This window comes from Scomber scombrus, chromosome 15 (assembly GCF_963691925.1).
Source record: "Scomber scombrus chromosome 15, fScoSco1.1, whole genome shotgun sequence".
Classification (NCBI taxonomy): domain Eukaryota; kingdom Metazoa; phylum Chordata; class Actinopteri; order Scombriformes; family Scombridae; genus Scomber; species Scomber scombrus.
Genome location: NC_084984.1, coordinates 4,329,038 through 4,344,836, shown reverse-complemented (window position 1 = coordinate 4,344,836; position 15,799 = coordinate 4,329,038). Strand labels below are relative to the sequence as shown.

Sequence of the window (15,799 nt, the reverse complement as noted above, 5' to 3'; positions counted from 1 at the left end):
ATTACCCCTTTTACTCATTGGGTCGAAAACCACGAGCATTAGAAATGTTGTTACTAAAGGAAAATGTGCTTTTTTTAAAAAATATACTTTGTAAAAGTCAGAAATGCAGCTGTTTGTTTGTTTTTTTCTTCTTTTTTTTCTTTACACTCTAAGAAACAGCAGCAGCATATAATCAACAGTGTTACTCCTGGCTGTAGTCGTCAGCCTTTGAGCTTCAGCGTGGCAGTTTCAGGGCAGGGTTGATATGTTTTTGTTTTCTTGTTCACTGACAGTTCAGAAGTTCAGAACCCATCAGTAGTCTGTGCTGGTTTCTCTTATCCTCCCCCCATGCCAACAGAGAATCCATGTTTTATTTTTACATGTCACCTCTCCATTAGGGACTCATCGGGACATCATCCGCACAAATTCTGTGGATTGAAGAAAAAGGACAGATGTTATACACGGCTTAAAGGCCAATTACAAAAATATCTACAGATATAGTCTATGATGCAGCACAAGTGAGCACAACTGCATATAAAGCTATTTTAGGGGTTCCTATTTATGCTTTGGAGGTGTTGGTGGGTGGGTGCAGATATAAAGTGGAGCATCTATACAATAAGTCATTTGTGGTTTATTTGCAGAGTTATATGCAGGAGTCAGGACTATTTCTTGGCAGGGCGCGGTGACATCCTGAAGTCTTCTCATCATTGTGAGGTTGCCAGGCAGCCGGCAGAGACCCCTGAAAGTTACTGCTTCTGCACAGAAAATACTCCACATTTTTGCACTCCATGTTTTGTATGAATGTCAGTGAGCTAGAGGAGAGGAGCTGTCCAGTGGATGTTGTTACCTTTGGACATAGCCAGGATGGCTGTTTACTCATTCCCAGTCTTTATGTTAAACTAAGCTAACTGGCTGCTGGGTGTATAGCTTCATACTTACTACACAGATATGACAGTGATATCGATCTTCTCATCTAATTATACTACTAGTACTTACTATTTCCCAATTATCAAGAGTTCAGTAATTCAATATCTATATTTATACTTTGACAAGTATATTATTCACAGATATTGTTTTTTTTTCTTCCCTCTCCCTTCCGGCATTTTTACACACTAATGCATGATTTAACGTTTTACAGAGGAGCTTCCTAAAACTTACCCCTGAATATACCTGCACCTCTCTGTTGCTCTCTTTCCCCCCTTAAGTATAGCTTATTGCGACATTCAATCTAATCATAGCTTCAAACAGAATATCTCACTTTTTCATTAACATACAGGCACTTTTATGTGGACATGTTTTTTTTTTCCCATCACGAGAGCCACATTAATCAAAACTCTTTTTTTTTTTCTTTTTTTTTTAGATTTTGTTGGCATAGACGCCTTTATTTAGCAGTAGACCGACAGGAAACATGGGAGAGAGAGGGGGGTGTGACCATAGACTGTATATAAAAATGGAAGTCACCCATTGGTTTGTGGACTGCTGCTTGGAAGCGAATAGTTTCGGATCTGGGCAGCGCCATCTTGAAAATTTCAGGTGCATGCTGGGTAAAAAAAAAACACGGATTCTACTTATATGGGCATCAGGAGGAGCATGAGGCGCCCTCCTGAACCTGTGAACCAATCAACCTGTCAATCACGACGTAGCCACGCCCTAATGCATACCCTGCTTTATCGTCAGATATAAAATCAGGGAGGCCAAAATGTCACAAATGAGCATCATACTGCATTGAAGAAGGCTTTAAACTAGCGATTGAGACCATAAACACATTTTGAAAACGTTTACTGAGGTTTGAAATCAAGTGAGAAGTTGGTGAATTCTCCATTGACTTGTATAGAGTCGGAAGTCCTTTTGACACCAAAACGGTCGCCCCCTGGTGGCCTTTTGATAGAATGCAGTTTTAAGTTACTTCCGCGTTGGCGTCATTTCAGAGGACTGGAACTCCCTGAACCGGGGTCGGCTGCATATATGGCATGCGCTCTAACCACTCGACCACCTGCCCCTCCAATCAAAACCATGTTAACTATGATCTGCATACATTCTTTCTTTCTGGTGCTTGCTTGATCATAGGTTAATTTGGCATTATTAATGATGAATTGCATATAAAATGCAGTAAAAATATTTGAATTTAGTTATTACATTTAAGTATACTAGTTGCACTCAGAGAACAGCACATCCTCATATTTTCATCCCTGACAGGCTGTATGCATCTTTTTCTCTGTGGGTAATCTACGAGGTGACATATAATCCCTTGGTATGGAGATAATCTGACAGACAGCCCTACTGTGTTCATCCCCACACCTCACTATCAGCATGGTATTGGGATATCATCCAGACACATGTTGGGAATTTTGCTTATACTTAAAATGTGCTTGAGTGTGTGTTTGTGTTTAAAAGAGAGACAAGATGAGAGAAAGTGAGAGCAGTGAAAGGTATTGTGTAAGCATGTTTGATTTCCAGGCTCTGGCTACAGTTATATATATAATGCTGTATGAATTTCAAAGTATTGTGCCCAGTACTGCAGAGTTGTTTTTTTTATTTTTACCTTCAAAGTCTACGTGTCCGTCTCCATTGAGGTCGATGTCTCGCAGGATGTCCTCTAGATCTCTGTGGCCAACCTGAAAAAGTCAGATTGTGGGGATTCAAGGTGTGAAAATCTGTGGCACAAACTCAGGCAAGATACTCAGTAGATGAGACAGACCAGATTCAGACAGAGAACGTGATTGATGGTAAACTCATGGAAGAGGACAGACTTTCCCAGCAGCTCCGTACCTGTTGTCCTAAAAGTTTTTTCATTGCTTCTCTAAGTTCTGCTGTGCTTATCTGGCCATCGCCATTTGTGTCAAACTGAAAATGAGACAAGAAGAGATAAATGAATACACAGTAGGGCTGGGCAATATATCAATATTATATTGATATCGTGATATGAGGCTAGATATCGTCTTAGATTTTGGATATCGTCTTTTCCTGGTTTTAAAGGCTGCATTACAGTAAAGTATATAATTTTCTGAACTTAACAAACTGTTCTAGCTGTTCTGTTATTTGCCTTTTACCCACTTTGTCATTACATCCACATTACTGATTATTATTTATCAAAAACTTCATAGTATAAATATTTTGTGAAAGCATCGACAGCCATCTTTACAATAATGTTGCAATATCGATATCAAGGTATTTGGTCAGAAATATCGTGATATTTGATTTTGTCCATAGCCCTAATTGAATTATAACTTGCAATTACCAACGTTTTCTATTCACTTTTACTTCCATATATCCCTAAGCTTGCACCTACCGCTGTCCACATCACTAAATTACCAAAATACTAGTAGAGCTTCCTCAAGATTATTGTCACTTCTGACATATGGCTTTTGTTCAACTTAATTTCAACCCACTAAACATCATTTAAAATCCTTTCTACTATCACACTCAGTTTCCTGAGCTTCACCTTTCCTTACCTCCTTGAACGCATCCCTCAGCTCCTTTACACCAATCATGTCTGCAGTTTCAGCCAGAAGTTTGGGCCCCATGAGTTCAACAAAGTCCTCAAAGTCAACATGCCCTCCCACTGTTGAATACAATTTTAAAAAGCTGGGTTATCTGAAATGTAGACAAACATAAACACTGACAAGGTCTTATGCCTTTTGCTGCACATTGTCTAATAACTACTGATGCTGAAGCCCCACCACTGTTTTCATAGTGGATCTTAAAAGAGTGATCCTCAAATTTTCTGTTGAAGTGACTACTGTACATAAACATTTAATTCTGTGTTTGTCAGAAAAAGAAACTGGAATGAAAATATATAAAAATAGAAAAAAATATTTATAGATGTTATTGCTCAAACACACACACACACACACACACACACACACACACACACACACACACACACACACACACACACACACACACATATATATCTGATCATGGTCACTTTTGGGGACACTACATAAAGTTAGTTAATTTCCTGGGGACTTACCCTAACCTTAACCCTTAACTACTGACCCAAAAATCTGCTTTCTCCCAATTTGGCACAAATTCGGCATGAGTCCCCAAATTGGACAACCCGTCCACAGGTAACTGCTAAGTCTCAAATTTGTCTCCAAAAGTAGCATGACAGACGTCTCCCACTCCCCCCCTTCAACACAAAAATGCACACAATTTTACTTACAATTCATGTTGATCTGCTGGCTCAGTTCTATTAACTCCATCTCTGTTGGCATGTAGCCCATAGTTCTCATACAGTTTCCGAGGTCTTTGCAGCCGATAAACCCGTCTTTGTCTTTGTCAAACTCCCTGAATGCCTCACGCAACTCTGAGAGGGGAGGAGATTGTACATATTAAAATATAAGTTACACAGTGAAAATTTCTTGAGAATTATTTTGTGAAAAAAAGTTTTATTTTGCATGAAACATACCATCCATTTCTTCTGGCCTCAACTCTCGGTCCTATGAATTACAAAGCAAAGTTAGTGTCAAAACACTGCTGATATTTCAAAGAATCATGCCAATACGCAGCATTCCTCACACAGATGCTGTGAAAAATAACAACAGGTACAGTATGTGCCACAGAGTGCCAGAAGAGCATTGTTTTTCTTCCAGCTAGAGAAAAAGAGCTTATCAGTAATCATCTGTTTGTCTGCAGGTCCAGAGTCTGGACGGGAGGAAAATGTGCAAACTCTTGGCATTCCGTGACAAAGCATTGAAAAATTACTTAAGTAAAATAAATAGTAGGGAAATGTAAAAATATATGCTCATGTAGTATTTTTTTCAGTGGAGAGGATCCAGAACAACTTACTGTATCTGTAGTGTAGGTGTGTGTGTGTAGAATTCATGTCTCTTTATAGGTACAGACCTTGTCATATCTGACAAATGTGGAGATGTATTGAAAATGGAAAGATAGGACATTGAACTTCTCAAGAATGCAATAGTTCTTCATCTGCAAGCCCATAATTGAAATGACTCAAATCTCAACCTCTGCCATTAAGCACAGCCATTTGAGAACAGTCAGTAAAACAACGGTCGTCTACACCGAAGATGTAATTACTGTTTTCATTCATAACAAAACCTTGACTTGTGTTGTCACTGCTGGAAATAGTGGAGGGGAAAATAATCGCCATTTGAGGAGCATTTCTGCCATCGTCATAACCCCTGCCTTAATAATCCTCCGCCTCGCTCCAAATGTCCACCATGTTTTGGAGTAATGCATCCTCATGCATAAGTACACACACACACACACACACACACACACACACACACACACACACACACACACACACACACACACACACACACACACACACACACACACACACAGGCATCCAAGCATTTAGCATTCTAGCTATCAAGAAGACTCAATACTAAAGATATATTTATTCTCATAATACCCTCTTCTCAGTTCCACCACGCTTTCTTACATGCTGTAAGTGCTGACGTCACATTCATCACTCGTTTCCGTTATTGTGCGTGTGTGCTGTATTGTGTAATAATCTCTTTGCATGCATGCACATGATATTTTCTGGACTTACGTACAGCCTGCCGGCTCTCAGCGAAGCCCTTGCGTAGAAAGATGCATGCAGGCCCCAGCACGTTGTGCATGTTGGCTCCGTTCTGGGCAAGGGCCACTAGCGGCTCAAGATAGGCCCCCCCAGAGCCCCCCTCCTCACAGGACTGCACTGCTTTGTAGTTCTTCTTTTGGTCCTGAAGCAGCATCCGGGGCAGGGGGGCCAGACATGGGATCAGGGGCAAAGACAGGGGTAGAGACTGTGACTCAGTTTGTGGCAGTATGGAGTCAACAAGGGGCCAACATGGAGGTGGGAGTGTGGAGGGTTTCAAAAGCAGGATCAGAGGTGACAGACACATGTCTGTCAGTCATAGAGAGGTGTGGAGTCGGGTCAGTCATGGTAGAGAAAAGCAGCTTACTCAGAAGGAAGAGGGAAGAGGGGGTAATATCACTTGACAAGAGCAACTGATGCCATCCATGAATCTGTTCTCAGGATCACCACCCTGCACAACAGAACACTTAGAAACCTTTTATGTGCTACAGATAATACCAAATATGGAGGTTACTGCATAGCAAAAATGCATTGCCCCTTTTCATACCACAAACCATATGACAGCCTCACATAGACTATCTTTAAGTTGTTTTTAACAGTGTTGTTACTTTAAGGTATAATTCTGGTTTATTATAAAACTGGGTCTGAGTTTTGTAGTTTTTATCAGCATCCTTTCTACTGGTTAGAATAACATTGTACCCACCAAAGTAATTGCTGAGATTATACTTACCATGTCTGGGCACACAGTTTTCTGTGCTACTAGAAATTATTACATTACGACATTTCAAGTGTTTCTTGCCCCATCGGACATTGTTGTAGTAATGTATTCACATTCCCAGATCTCACCACTGACTTCAGTAATTACAATTTTATCATAACTAATAGCAATGATGGGCAGAACTAAGAAAATAAAAAAACCTATTGTGAGACTGAACTAGAGTAACCCTTTAATACAGCATTATGACAGCATTCTAACTAACAATACTAATAATAAATGTGTTAGTAGAGGTAGTAGTGTACAGTGTCTGGTGGTATGAAGGTGTTAAAAATGTTGAGGAGTGCATAATCAACTAAAGGTTTCATGCTGGGATAGTCACATGCATCTTTCCAATGGCGGCAAAGTGTTTTTTTTATTCATGCACATTTTACAATAACTGTCCTGTCCAGAAGATCAGGCTAAGGTTCAACCAGCCATTTAATTATAATCACCAATTAGCCAATTCAACCAGAGGGCAAATGTTTTTCTCACAGCAGTCATCCCAATTACAGAGAGAGCCACAGGTTCATTAAAAAAAGCGAAGAATGCCTCAACACAAAAAAAGCTTCCTCTAAACAAAATCTTATAAGGTCAAAGCATTGTGTCTACTTTTATAATTAGATACTCTACACCTTATTGTACATTTTTAAATTTTAAGAGATGTAAAAAGTACTCTTACTGTCAATAAGACATGACTACATTGGTCAGTTATCACAATGTAATCCGACTCAGAAGAGAAGAAATCCAGCTAAAAGTGAGTGGAGTGGACTCACTGTCATACTGAATTACTTAGAGACCATTTTTGCTGCTGCTTTAAATCTCTCAGACATGAGCTAGTACCCATCTTCATATGCTTATTACATTAAACATAAGACATCAACATGCATACATAATAAAAAAAATGAATATGTATACATATACTACATGCAAATACACACTGTGTTATTTGCTCTACAAATGACCTTCACACTCCATCTGTTACCATGCCAGTCTTAATGCCAGTTCGTGCATTCCTACTGTTCTCACCACAGGATCGGATGCCCACTGGGTAATCTGACCAAGTGATGCATGGAGCATGGCTGTCTACGGCTATATCGTGCCAGAAAAGTACTATAAAGTCCCACGCTAGCAGTTATATAACCAAAGAAAAAAAAAAAGCTGAGACAGTCAGAGAGAAAGAAGTCAAGCAAGAACTTCTCCAGCACTCTAACCCATTTTTACACAGATGGCATCAACAGTTGATTGTCATATTGTGCTTCTTCAAGGATGTACAGCTGCTGATGTGAATGTATTTGTGGGGCTGTGTGCCTGCTACTCTGAGAGTCTATTCAAGCACACACTGATACGATGAGGACAACAGATGTAAGAGCGAGGGTTATCATTTGGAGCTTTTACATAAAACTCTTCTCAATGTCCTTCATTGTTCCTCAACTGTGCAACTTATGCTGACTCAATGCCAGTGGCACATCTGAGCTGATAGACTCAGTTGAAACGGCACACCTGTTTGCAACATTTCCACCGACTGACCTCATCATGCAGGTGCGTTAAAGAGGGGTAGCATTGTCCGCTGGCTTTGTAATCACGGTGTAATATGACTGACTGTTAAGTTTGATGACATGATCCTAATTCGCCGATGTCATCTCAGCCAACCTGTCAAGCCCAAGCAACACTGACCGACTCCTTTGACCTGTCCGAGATGCTAAAATGGGTTGCACACAGAGGCAACTTACATCTGAAAATGTCATATTAGTGCTGCAAGTTATCTGCAATCCATAATTTAAATTAACATGCAGAATGAGTTGTAAAAGAAGTCAACAAAGCCCTACATCAGTAATCAAGATTAAAAGCTCCCATGTTGGCGAGCACTGACTGAAAATGAAAAATATGTTTCAACTATCTTGACGTGTTCTCTGACTCCAGCAACAAAGAACACACAAGACAGCCTGAAAGTCATGGTACGCAGGGGTCAGGCAGCACAGGTCCAGTCAAATAGCCTTCAGTTAGGTCAGGGACACACCAGAAGACAAACATGCACTAATAGTCAAGGGATTCAAGGAGACCACAGCCAAGCAGAGCAAACCTTACCTTCTTGGTGAAAATTTTAAGCGACTTTACAGAGTTGCCCATTGCAAAAACAAAAAAATCCTCCTTGTCTTATGTTTTCTCTCTAACTGTGTCTTTGTTAGTGTGCCTGTTTGTAAGTGCACGTGTATGCATGTGTGTTTGCATATGTTTCCGGGCATGCATGGGAATAGGAGTGATTAGAAAAAGGGAGAAAGGGTTCAGTGGGTCATTGACTAATACAAGAGGACATTTGGGAGAAAGGCAGGGAGAGGAGCAGATATACCATAAGAGGGAGAGGAGAGGAGGGAGAGGACGAAGGAGTGTGCATGGAAGACCTGGAGGCAAGGACACCGGGAGGTACAAGGGGAGGGATGCTAAGACAAAGGAGCAAATATGTAAACAAGAACAAAGGACAGATCACAACAACACAAAGATAAGTAAGGGAGAAGAAGCATGCGTGTGATCAGAGCGAGATGCAAGCGAGTAGAAAAAGCAAGATTGCTTATTCATTCTATCCTCTCTCCTACAGTCTTTCCTCCCTCCCTCCTTCCCTCCCCTCTACCCTCTCTCTCTCTCTCTCTCTTTCTCTCTTTCCCCTTCGCTCCCTCTCTCTCTCCCCCTGTCCGTCTGTCTGTCTTTTTGCTCTTTTTCCCTCACTCTCTCCCCCTCACTCCACAATTCTAAACCATCTATGCGAATGTGACAGAAGAAGCTCGTTCGGACAAGCATATTACCTTCCCCTGAGCAAGACGCTGGAGACACTAATCCAAACATGGGCGCACAAACACACACACATACACATCAGACACACACACACACACACACTCGTATCCACATATACACACGTACACTCGATTAAGCACACACGGATGTGGGGCTGTGGAGCTAAAAATATAACATGCTCTCTCTCTCTCCCCCTTCTCTCCCGCATCTCTATCCACTCTACCCCCAGCATCCATCCCTCTCTCTCTCTCTCTCATACACACATACAGTACACACACACACACACACACACACACACACACACACACACACACACGGACGTCGAGGCATCACAAAGTCATGTTAAGCTTGAAGGGCTTGGATTCAGATCCAAGCCAAAATGTGCAAGAAATGACAAATGGATTGTGTACTGGCAAGGACGCAAACCAACACGTGCAAATGCACACAGACGGGCACATAAATGCTCGCTCTCAGCCTCTCTCATCTACACACACACACACACACACACACACACACACACACACACACACACACAAATGTATTGTCAAGCATGATGACTGACAAAGTGAGCGTCTCTAAACATCAAACATCTCCAAAACTAGTGGTAAAAAGTAAAACTATACATGTACTACAAGTTATTCAGTTGAATTTAAAAACATCTTAAACTTATGTCCATTTTGTGCTACTTTATACTTCTACAGCATCTCAAAATTATTACAGCTATTCACTTTGCCAATTAAGATTTGACATAGAAGTAAATATGATCAGATCATAAAACGGAGGTTAATATTATCTCCACCTCCAGCAGCTCCAATATTAAAATGCTGCAATAATAGTTACTGAATATGGTTGTATTACAAGAAAGAAACCACTCTGCATTGTGAGAACTGTTAATACTTCTATATGTGAATGTAGGACTTTTAGTCTGTAGTATTACTACTTTTACTAAAGTAAATGATCTAAAAGTACTTTTTCCACCACTGTCTAAAACTACAGTAAAAATCACATACAACCAAGTCCTTATTTCCGGTTTTTACCAGTAGCATTCTCTACTGAGGCAACTCAATGACAATAATGAACATCCATGTTTCCCTCTTATGTTCGACCTTGTCTATTCTCTGCTATTTTAATAAACACATTCACGCCAAAGTCGTTTCGGATCTCATTCCCATTCAATATCTCTGCGGCTCCTCTGTGCTGTTCTGCAAATGATTCATCCAGCCTCTCACCGGAGGCTCATTGTGAACTTCAGAACACATCAGACGTCAGACACAGGGGCCGTCAGCTCTCATAATGTCAGATTGTAGCGTGCACGGGCATGAGATCCATCTCTCCCCTCTTTCAGGCTGTATCCTTCACTTTCTCCCTCACCCTCCCTCTCTCTCTCACACACACACACATACACACACACACACACACATTTTTCTTTATGCGTTTACACAACTACTCACACACTCGCATTTCACCAACATCAGAGGTGAAATTGACACTGAATATTACGTTATTATCAAATATGAAAGACCATATTTCGGAGACTCATGAGGTGAAGCCACTATGATGATAATTGTAATAATAATATAATTGTTTTGCAAATTTTCACTGTACATGCAACGCAAAGAAATCTATATGCACACACTAGACAGGAAGCAAATTCAAAGAGGAAATATCAATAATTGCTTTTTAGCTATTTAGTGAAGATTGTGAGGTCAAATGTAATCCTGTTTCATCCGTTTCCATCAAGTGTGTTGAATGAGCAGGGAGACGTAAGAGGGGGGAAGGAAGGGATTGATGTAATAACGAGCTCTCATGCATACATCATCAACCCCCCTTTTCTTTAATGGAAATTAGAATTGCAGTTGTGCTAATATTAGACACGATTTTGTGCGTTTATTTGTGTTCTTTATTCACCAAATGGAATGAAATGGAATAATTTCATGGTCAAAAAAGCCGTTTCTCTAAAGCGCTGTGTATCCTTGTATGAAAACAAAGAGATAAATAAAGTGACTGTGAGGTTTTTTTGCGTGTGCGTACATTTCTGTCGTCATCAGTCTAATCTAAAACCCTTGATGCCAGCGAAAAAACATACAATTCACACTTGCGTCATCTTCTGCTTGGTCTGACACGTCACAGTTTATTCCTACAGCTCCTTCAGCATTAAACTCATTATTGTTGTATTAGAGCGTTATTTTACATACAAACAGATGTTAGTCTACTTAAACATCTTGTGCGTCAGGAAGGACAAATATTGATGTCTCATTTAAATCAATTATGCCTTCTGTTTTTCCCTCTGACTCATTTATCCCTTGTCCTCTGTCTCTCTCTCACACACACTCCCTGTCTCACAGTGTCTCTCTCGATTTTCCCCCCTTGTTACAGCCTCAAGTCTCCATAAATATTTAGCATCATCACGCACACGCTTAACATTGCAGCGCTTGCAGTGGAGTGCACACCAACTCTTACATTTCACTGCTTAATCCTCATCTCAAAAAAGGGATTTAACCAAAGAGTGAATTTTATACCTCCTTCTGTGCCAGCACAGATATAAAAATATCCATCTGCGTCTAAAAATAGCCTGTTATACTCTAGACATACTGGAGGCATATGCCGTGGTGAATACAACGATGCTACACTCTTTCCTCTCGCTCTCTCTCTCAAGATCTTTCTCCTTGTTTTGCTCTTTTTTTTCTTTTTCTTTTTAAAGCACGCAATTTGTGTTTCTCTGCCTCTTTTCTCTCTTCTCTTCATTCCCTCTCAGACGTCATCAAGGTCAGTGTGACCCCAGGCAGAGAGAGAGAGGGGGGGGGGGAAAGAGGGAGAAGAGGAAGAGAGATTTTTGCAAGAGCATAGAAAAAAAAGGGCAAACGGGGAACGGCAGACAGGAAATATCAGCGAGTGCAGGATGAGTAACAGGAAACTCAGGGCAAGGAAGTGAAGAGCTAATCAGTGTTTTAAGACATTTCCTCACATTGTCTTCGGCGCTGTCAGGGAAGTGAGAGTCGATTGTTTGTCTTCTAACAATCATCTGGTCTGCCAGCAAAGTCACTCTCTTCCTATTCTAACCTTTGTCTTCCTCCTGATTTATCAAATTCCTTCACTTTCTCTCTCTGCCCTTTCACCTCTCCTGGCTCGCTGATGTGACATACAATGGACTGTTAATCTCTCCCTCTCTCCCTCACACTACCACCAACACACACACACACACACACACACACACACACACACACATACACACACACACACACTTTGAGGTCAGATCTATTAGTACGAACGGTGCTCCCTCTGCTGGTTAATACACATATCCTTTCATCTAAATTTCATATGAAAAGAAATGTGTTATTTCCCTAATAACAGTTTCATTAACAGCAGATCAGACCTTCTCTCAATAACAGGTCTCCGCAACCTTTCCAGATTTCCTGTAACCGTTTGTAGAGCTAGGTCAAAGAAGGTCATTCATGATTGTTCGGAGTCTCCTAAAATAGAAACAAATGTTCCACCGGGACAAAAAAAAAAAAAAAAAACTGCTCATGCTGTGTCCTTGATGAAGCAGAGTGGTATAATTTGGATAATTTAAAGGCCTGATTGTGCATAAATAAGTGAGTTTGGTGTTTGTAACTATTGAAATGCTTCATCTCATGAATCATTGTGTCTCTACCTTTTAACCATTAAGCTGCAAAACACGTTTCAAGCAACAAAAACCACATCTGTCCTTTTTCTAACCCCCCACACTAGCCATTTTTTGTTGATCCCTGGTAGCTTGGAGAAACATGTCTGTACACGCCAGGCTTTTATTCGCCTGTTCTCAAATTTGCTCTGTCAGGTACCATGTTTGCCAAAGGATTTAAATATTTTTGCCTAAGACAAAGTAAAGCAGGGGGAAGAAAGAAAGAAAGAAAGAAAGAAAGAAAGAAAGAAAGAAAGAAAGAAAGAAAGAAAGAAAGAAAAAAAAAACCCCGCTCTGCCCTCCTCCAGTCTCTCATAATCAGGTCTTGATGTGCTATTTTTAACCTCTTCCACTGGCAGCGAATCAGTTCTATTGGGATTGTATGCAGATCTTGATGTTACATAATAAAACATATGAATTTTGTAGTGTGGAATATCTCACCCCTTACATTCTGCGCTGCGCTGCCACGGCTATTCAAGGAGTGTTAAAGGCATATCGGCTGTGTGGTCGCATCAACTGAAATGAAACAGCTTGAGTTAAGATGCTGAGCAGGTGCAAAAACATGTATGCAAAAGCCGTCTCCGTTTTGTATTTATTTATTTACACTCTTCTATTGTTTTCTTTCTTTTTATTCTCACACATACATCCTTCGCACAAACACAACTGGCATCCATTCGTCGATCCACTGTGACTACCGACAGCTGCGTTTGCAATTTTTACAAATTCAGTTGTGACAGCATCAGAGAAAAAAGGACGGAGTAGTCCTCTTTGAAAATTGGCTGACTCTGTCTCCTTGAGAATTTTTGAAACGTATCAAAAACTTGATATCTCTTTCCTGTTAAATGGCAAAATATCTGCCGTTTCCACACACGTCAGCAGCTCTCGATACTTTATATAGCACACTGCTGCATGGATTTTGCCTCACTGGAACCCCTAAGACTGATTGAAGCTCTGACCTGGATTGAGAGGAGTTATTTCTGGAACACATTAGTGCACACGGAGGTAATTGTCTCCGCTTGAGCTTTTTATCGCCAACACTGTGAGAAGGATTTAAATGAAACAAGAAAAAAAAAAAAAGAAGAAGAAGAAGGGAGAGAACTGACACAACCTTTAGCATTATCAGAGTCACAGGAGGAAATGTGGTTCCTTTAAAGATGTATTAGTAGGTCAACAGGTGATGCAGGGAAGAAGAGATACACCCTTTATGTGCTACTGATCCGTACTCACCACAATATCAGGAGAAAGTTGAAAGATGAATGACATTTAAATTTTATTAGGCTTTCTTCCCACAATGTGTATCACTTACCTGCGTGTGTGTGTGTGTCTGTGTGTGTGGGTGTGTGTGTGTCTGTGTGACTGTGTGAGTGACAAGCTCTCATCACTGAAAAGTTTTTTCCACATAGCGAGAAAGCTGATCCACCCTGTCATTGCTCAGGTGACACTCACATTGAAAGCAGCAGCATTCATATTGGGATGCGTGACAGACTGCAGCCCCCCTGCCGTGAAAAACGAGGGATACCAGATACATACAAGAGCCAGATTTGGACTGAAAACATGCATCCATTTTTAATCTGCTCGATGGGGCTTATAAGGTTCCAGCTCTCACCTGCGAGCCCCCACTTGCTATCTACTAATGAACTAAACTCTCGATAAGCATCCACGCTTCAGTGAACCGAACAAACTGCAATAAAAAAGAGCCAAATCACAAACTTTCACTTTGCTCAAAATTTTGTTGTTGATCTAATATGGAGAATTTTATTTCATTATTTGCATTGCCTTACTGGTATTATTAAAACCAATAATTAACCTCCAGCTGCCTGTGGAGGGGGGGTTACAGTAGCTTTGAATTTATTTTCCAAAATGTCCTCAATTTGATAAGATTTGTGCTGATTTTTTTGTTTTTTTGTATTATTGTTGATAGCTTGGACTGTTCCTTTAGAGCCTGAGAAGAAACTTTGAAATTGACTGACTTTAATTCGGTCACACTTCAGTACACAAATGTTCTGAGTATTTAATTCATCATGCTGCTGCTGCTGCTGCTGATTTATTTACTTTACAGCTTGAAGTTGTGCCTTTTTGCACTGTGCTGCACGATAAAACAACCTTACATCTAACAGTGCATAAGTGAGCATTAAGCAGTATGATGACAGGACACTGTTTAAATCGCTTTTTTTGTTGCACTACATGAGAAGAATCCTTCAAATGTTGATTTGATGAACCAAAAGATTAACACATTTAAATATAGGCTACAAATAAGTCATTGATGATTTAATTTTAAATTTCCCGCATCTTGTTGTGCTTTGACTTAACTTTCAGATCTGTTTTAAAAGTTAAATTTCGTCCTCAAGCCTGCTTACCTGCCCAAACACTGACTTCACTATGGGGTGAAGAGTAGAGTCGTTCGCGGACGGGGTCGCGCTCTGTCTTTTGGATTTGCGGCTGGATGCGGGCTGGACAGGTGCGCTTGTTGCAGGTGTGTCAGAGTTGAGACTGGAGGATGACCCGGTGGTGACTCTCTCCTGGGGCTCGAAGAAGAAAGCTGCATCGTCCTCTTGTTTCGTATAAGATGGAGTTGGAGAGTTCTTCCTGTCCTGCCGGGAGCCGCCCTGGTGATGCGCTGGAGGCAGCTCACCTCGAGAAGAGTCGTGGTGATGATGATGCTGCGAGTGCTTGGACCTGGAGGACTTGCTGCGCTCTTTTGGAGGCCGACTAGTCCCGTGCCTCACATCCTCCTGGTGGTAACCGTCATCCAGGTGGCTTGCCTGCCGGTGAGACTGGCTTTTCTGTATCCGCTGATCACCTAAATGTCGTGAGTCGGAGTGTCTCGGTTGGCAGAGCGGTCTTCGCGCACTGGTCTCGCACTCCTCTGTCCAGCCTGCATCCTCGCTGCCTCCAGCTCCGGTGTGATGATGGTGACTGCGGTGGCTGCGGTGACCGTGTGGACCATGATCCGAGTGCGCGGACCTGCGGTTGAGCCCCGATGATCGCAGCAGAGAGGTGGTCGACTCGCTTTTGGGTAGAGAGGAGCTCATCGTTGGCTCTCTGTCGCTTGATAGGCGAAGTGAAG

General features: G+C 41.2%; 1 protein-coding gene across 3 annotated transcripts; it reads right to left on the bottom strand.

Moving 5' to 3' along the window:
- Window positions 1-381: 381 nt before the first annotated feature.
- cabp1b (calcium binding protein 1b) lies at window positions 382-15,764 on the bottom strand. Of its 3 annotated transcripts, none has more exons than XM_062434784.1 (7): window positions 15,090-15,764; window positions 4,391-4,421; window positions 4,145-4,288; window positions 3,432-3,541; window positions 2,749-2,823; window positions 2,522-2,594; window positions 382-407 (listed from the first exon to the last, which is right to left on the bottom strand). In XM_062434784.1, the coding sequence occupies exons 1-7, from the start codon at window positions 15,762-15,764 to the stop codon at window positions 382-384; spliced, it is 1,134 nt and encodes a 377-aa protein (XP_062290768.1). The 3 variants fall into 3 exon arrangements, with proteins under 3 accessions (XP_062290768.1, XP_062290769.1, XP_062290770.1); XM_062434785.1 differs by lacking the exon at window positions 15,090-15,764 and adding an exon at window positions 8,370-8,411; XM_062434786.1 differs by lacking the exon at window positions 15,090-15,764 and adding an exon at window positions 5,508-5,627.
- Window positions 15,765-15,799: the final 35 nt, after the last annotated feature.

Bases quoted from the DNA above. Each gene is read 5' to 3' on its own strand.
- cabp1b (XM_062434784.1), bottom strand. From the start codon at position 15,764: ATGAGCTCCTCTCTACCCAAAAGCGAGTCGACCACCTCTCTGCTGCGA. The intron at 4,289-4,390 runs GTATGTTTCATG...CTCCCCTCTCAG, and splicing joins GAGGCCAGAAGAAATGGATG to AGTTGCGTGAGGCATTCAGG. The intron at 2,595-2,748 runs GTACGGAGCTGC...TGACTTTTTCAG, and splicing joins AAAAACTTTTAGGACAACAG to GTTGGCCACAGAGATCTAGA.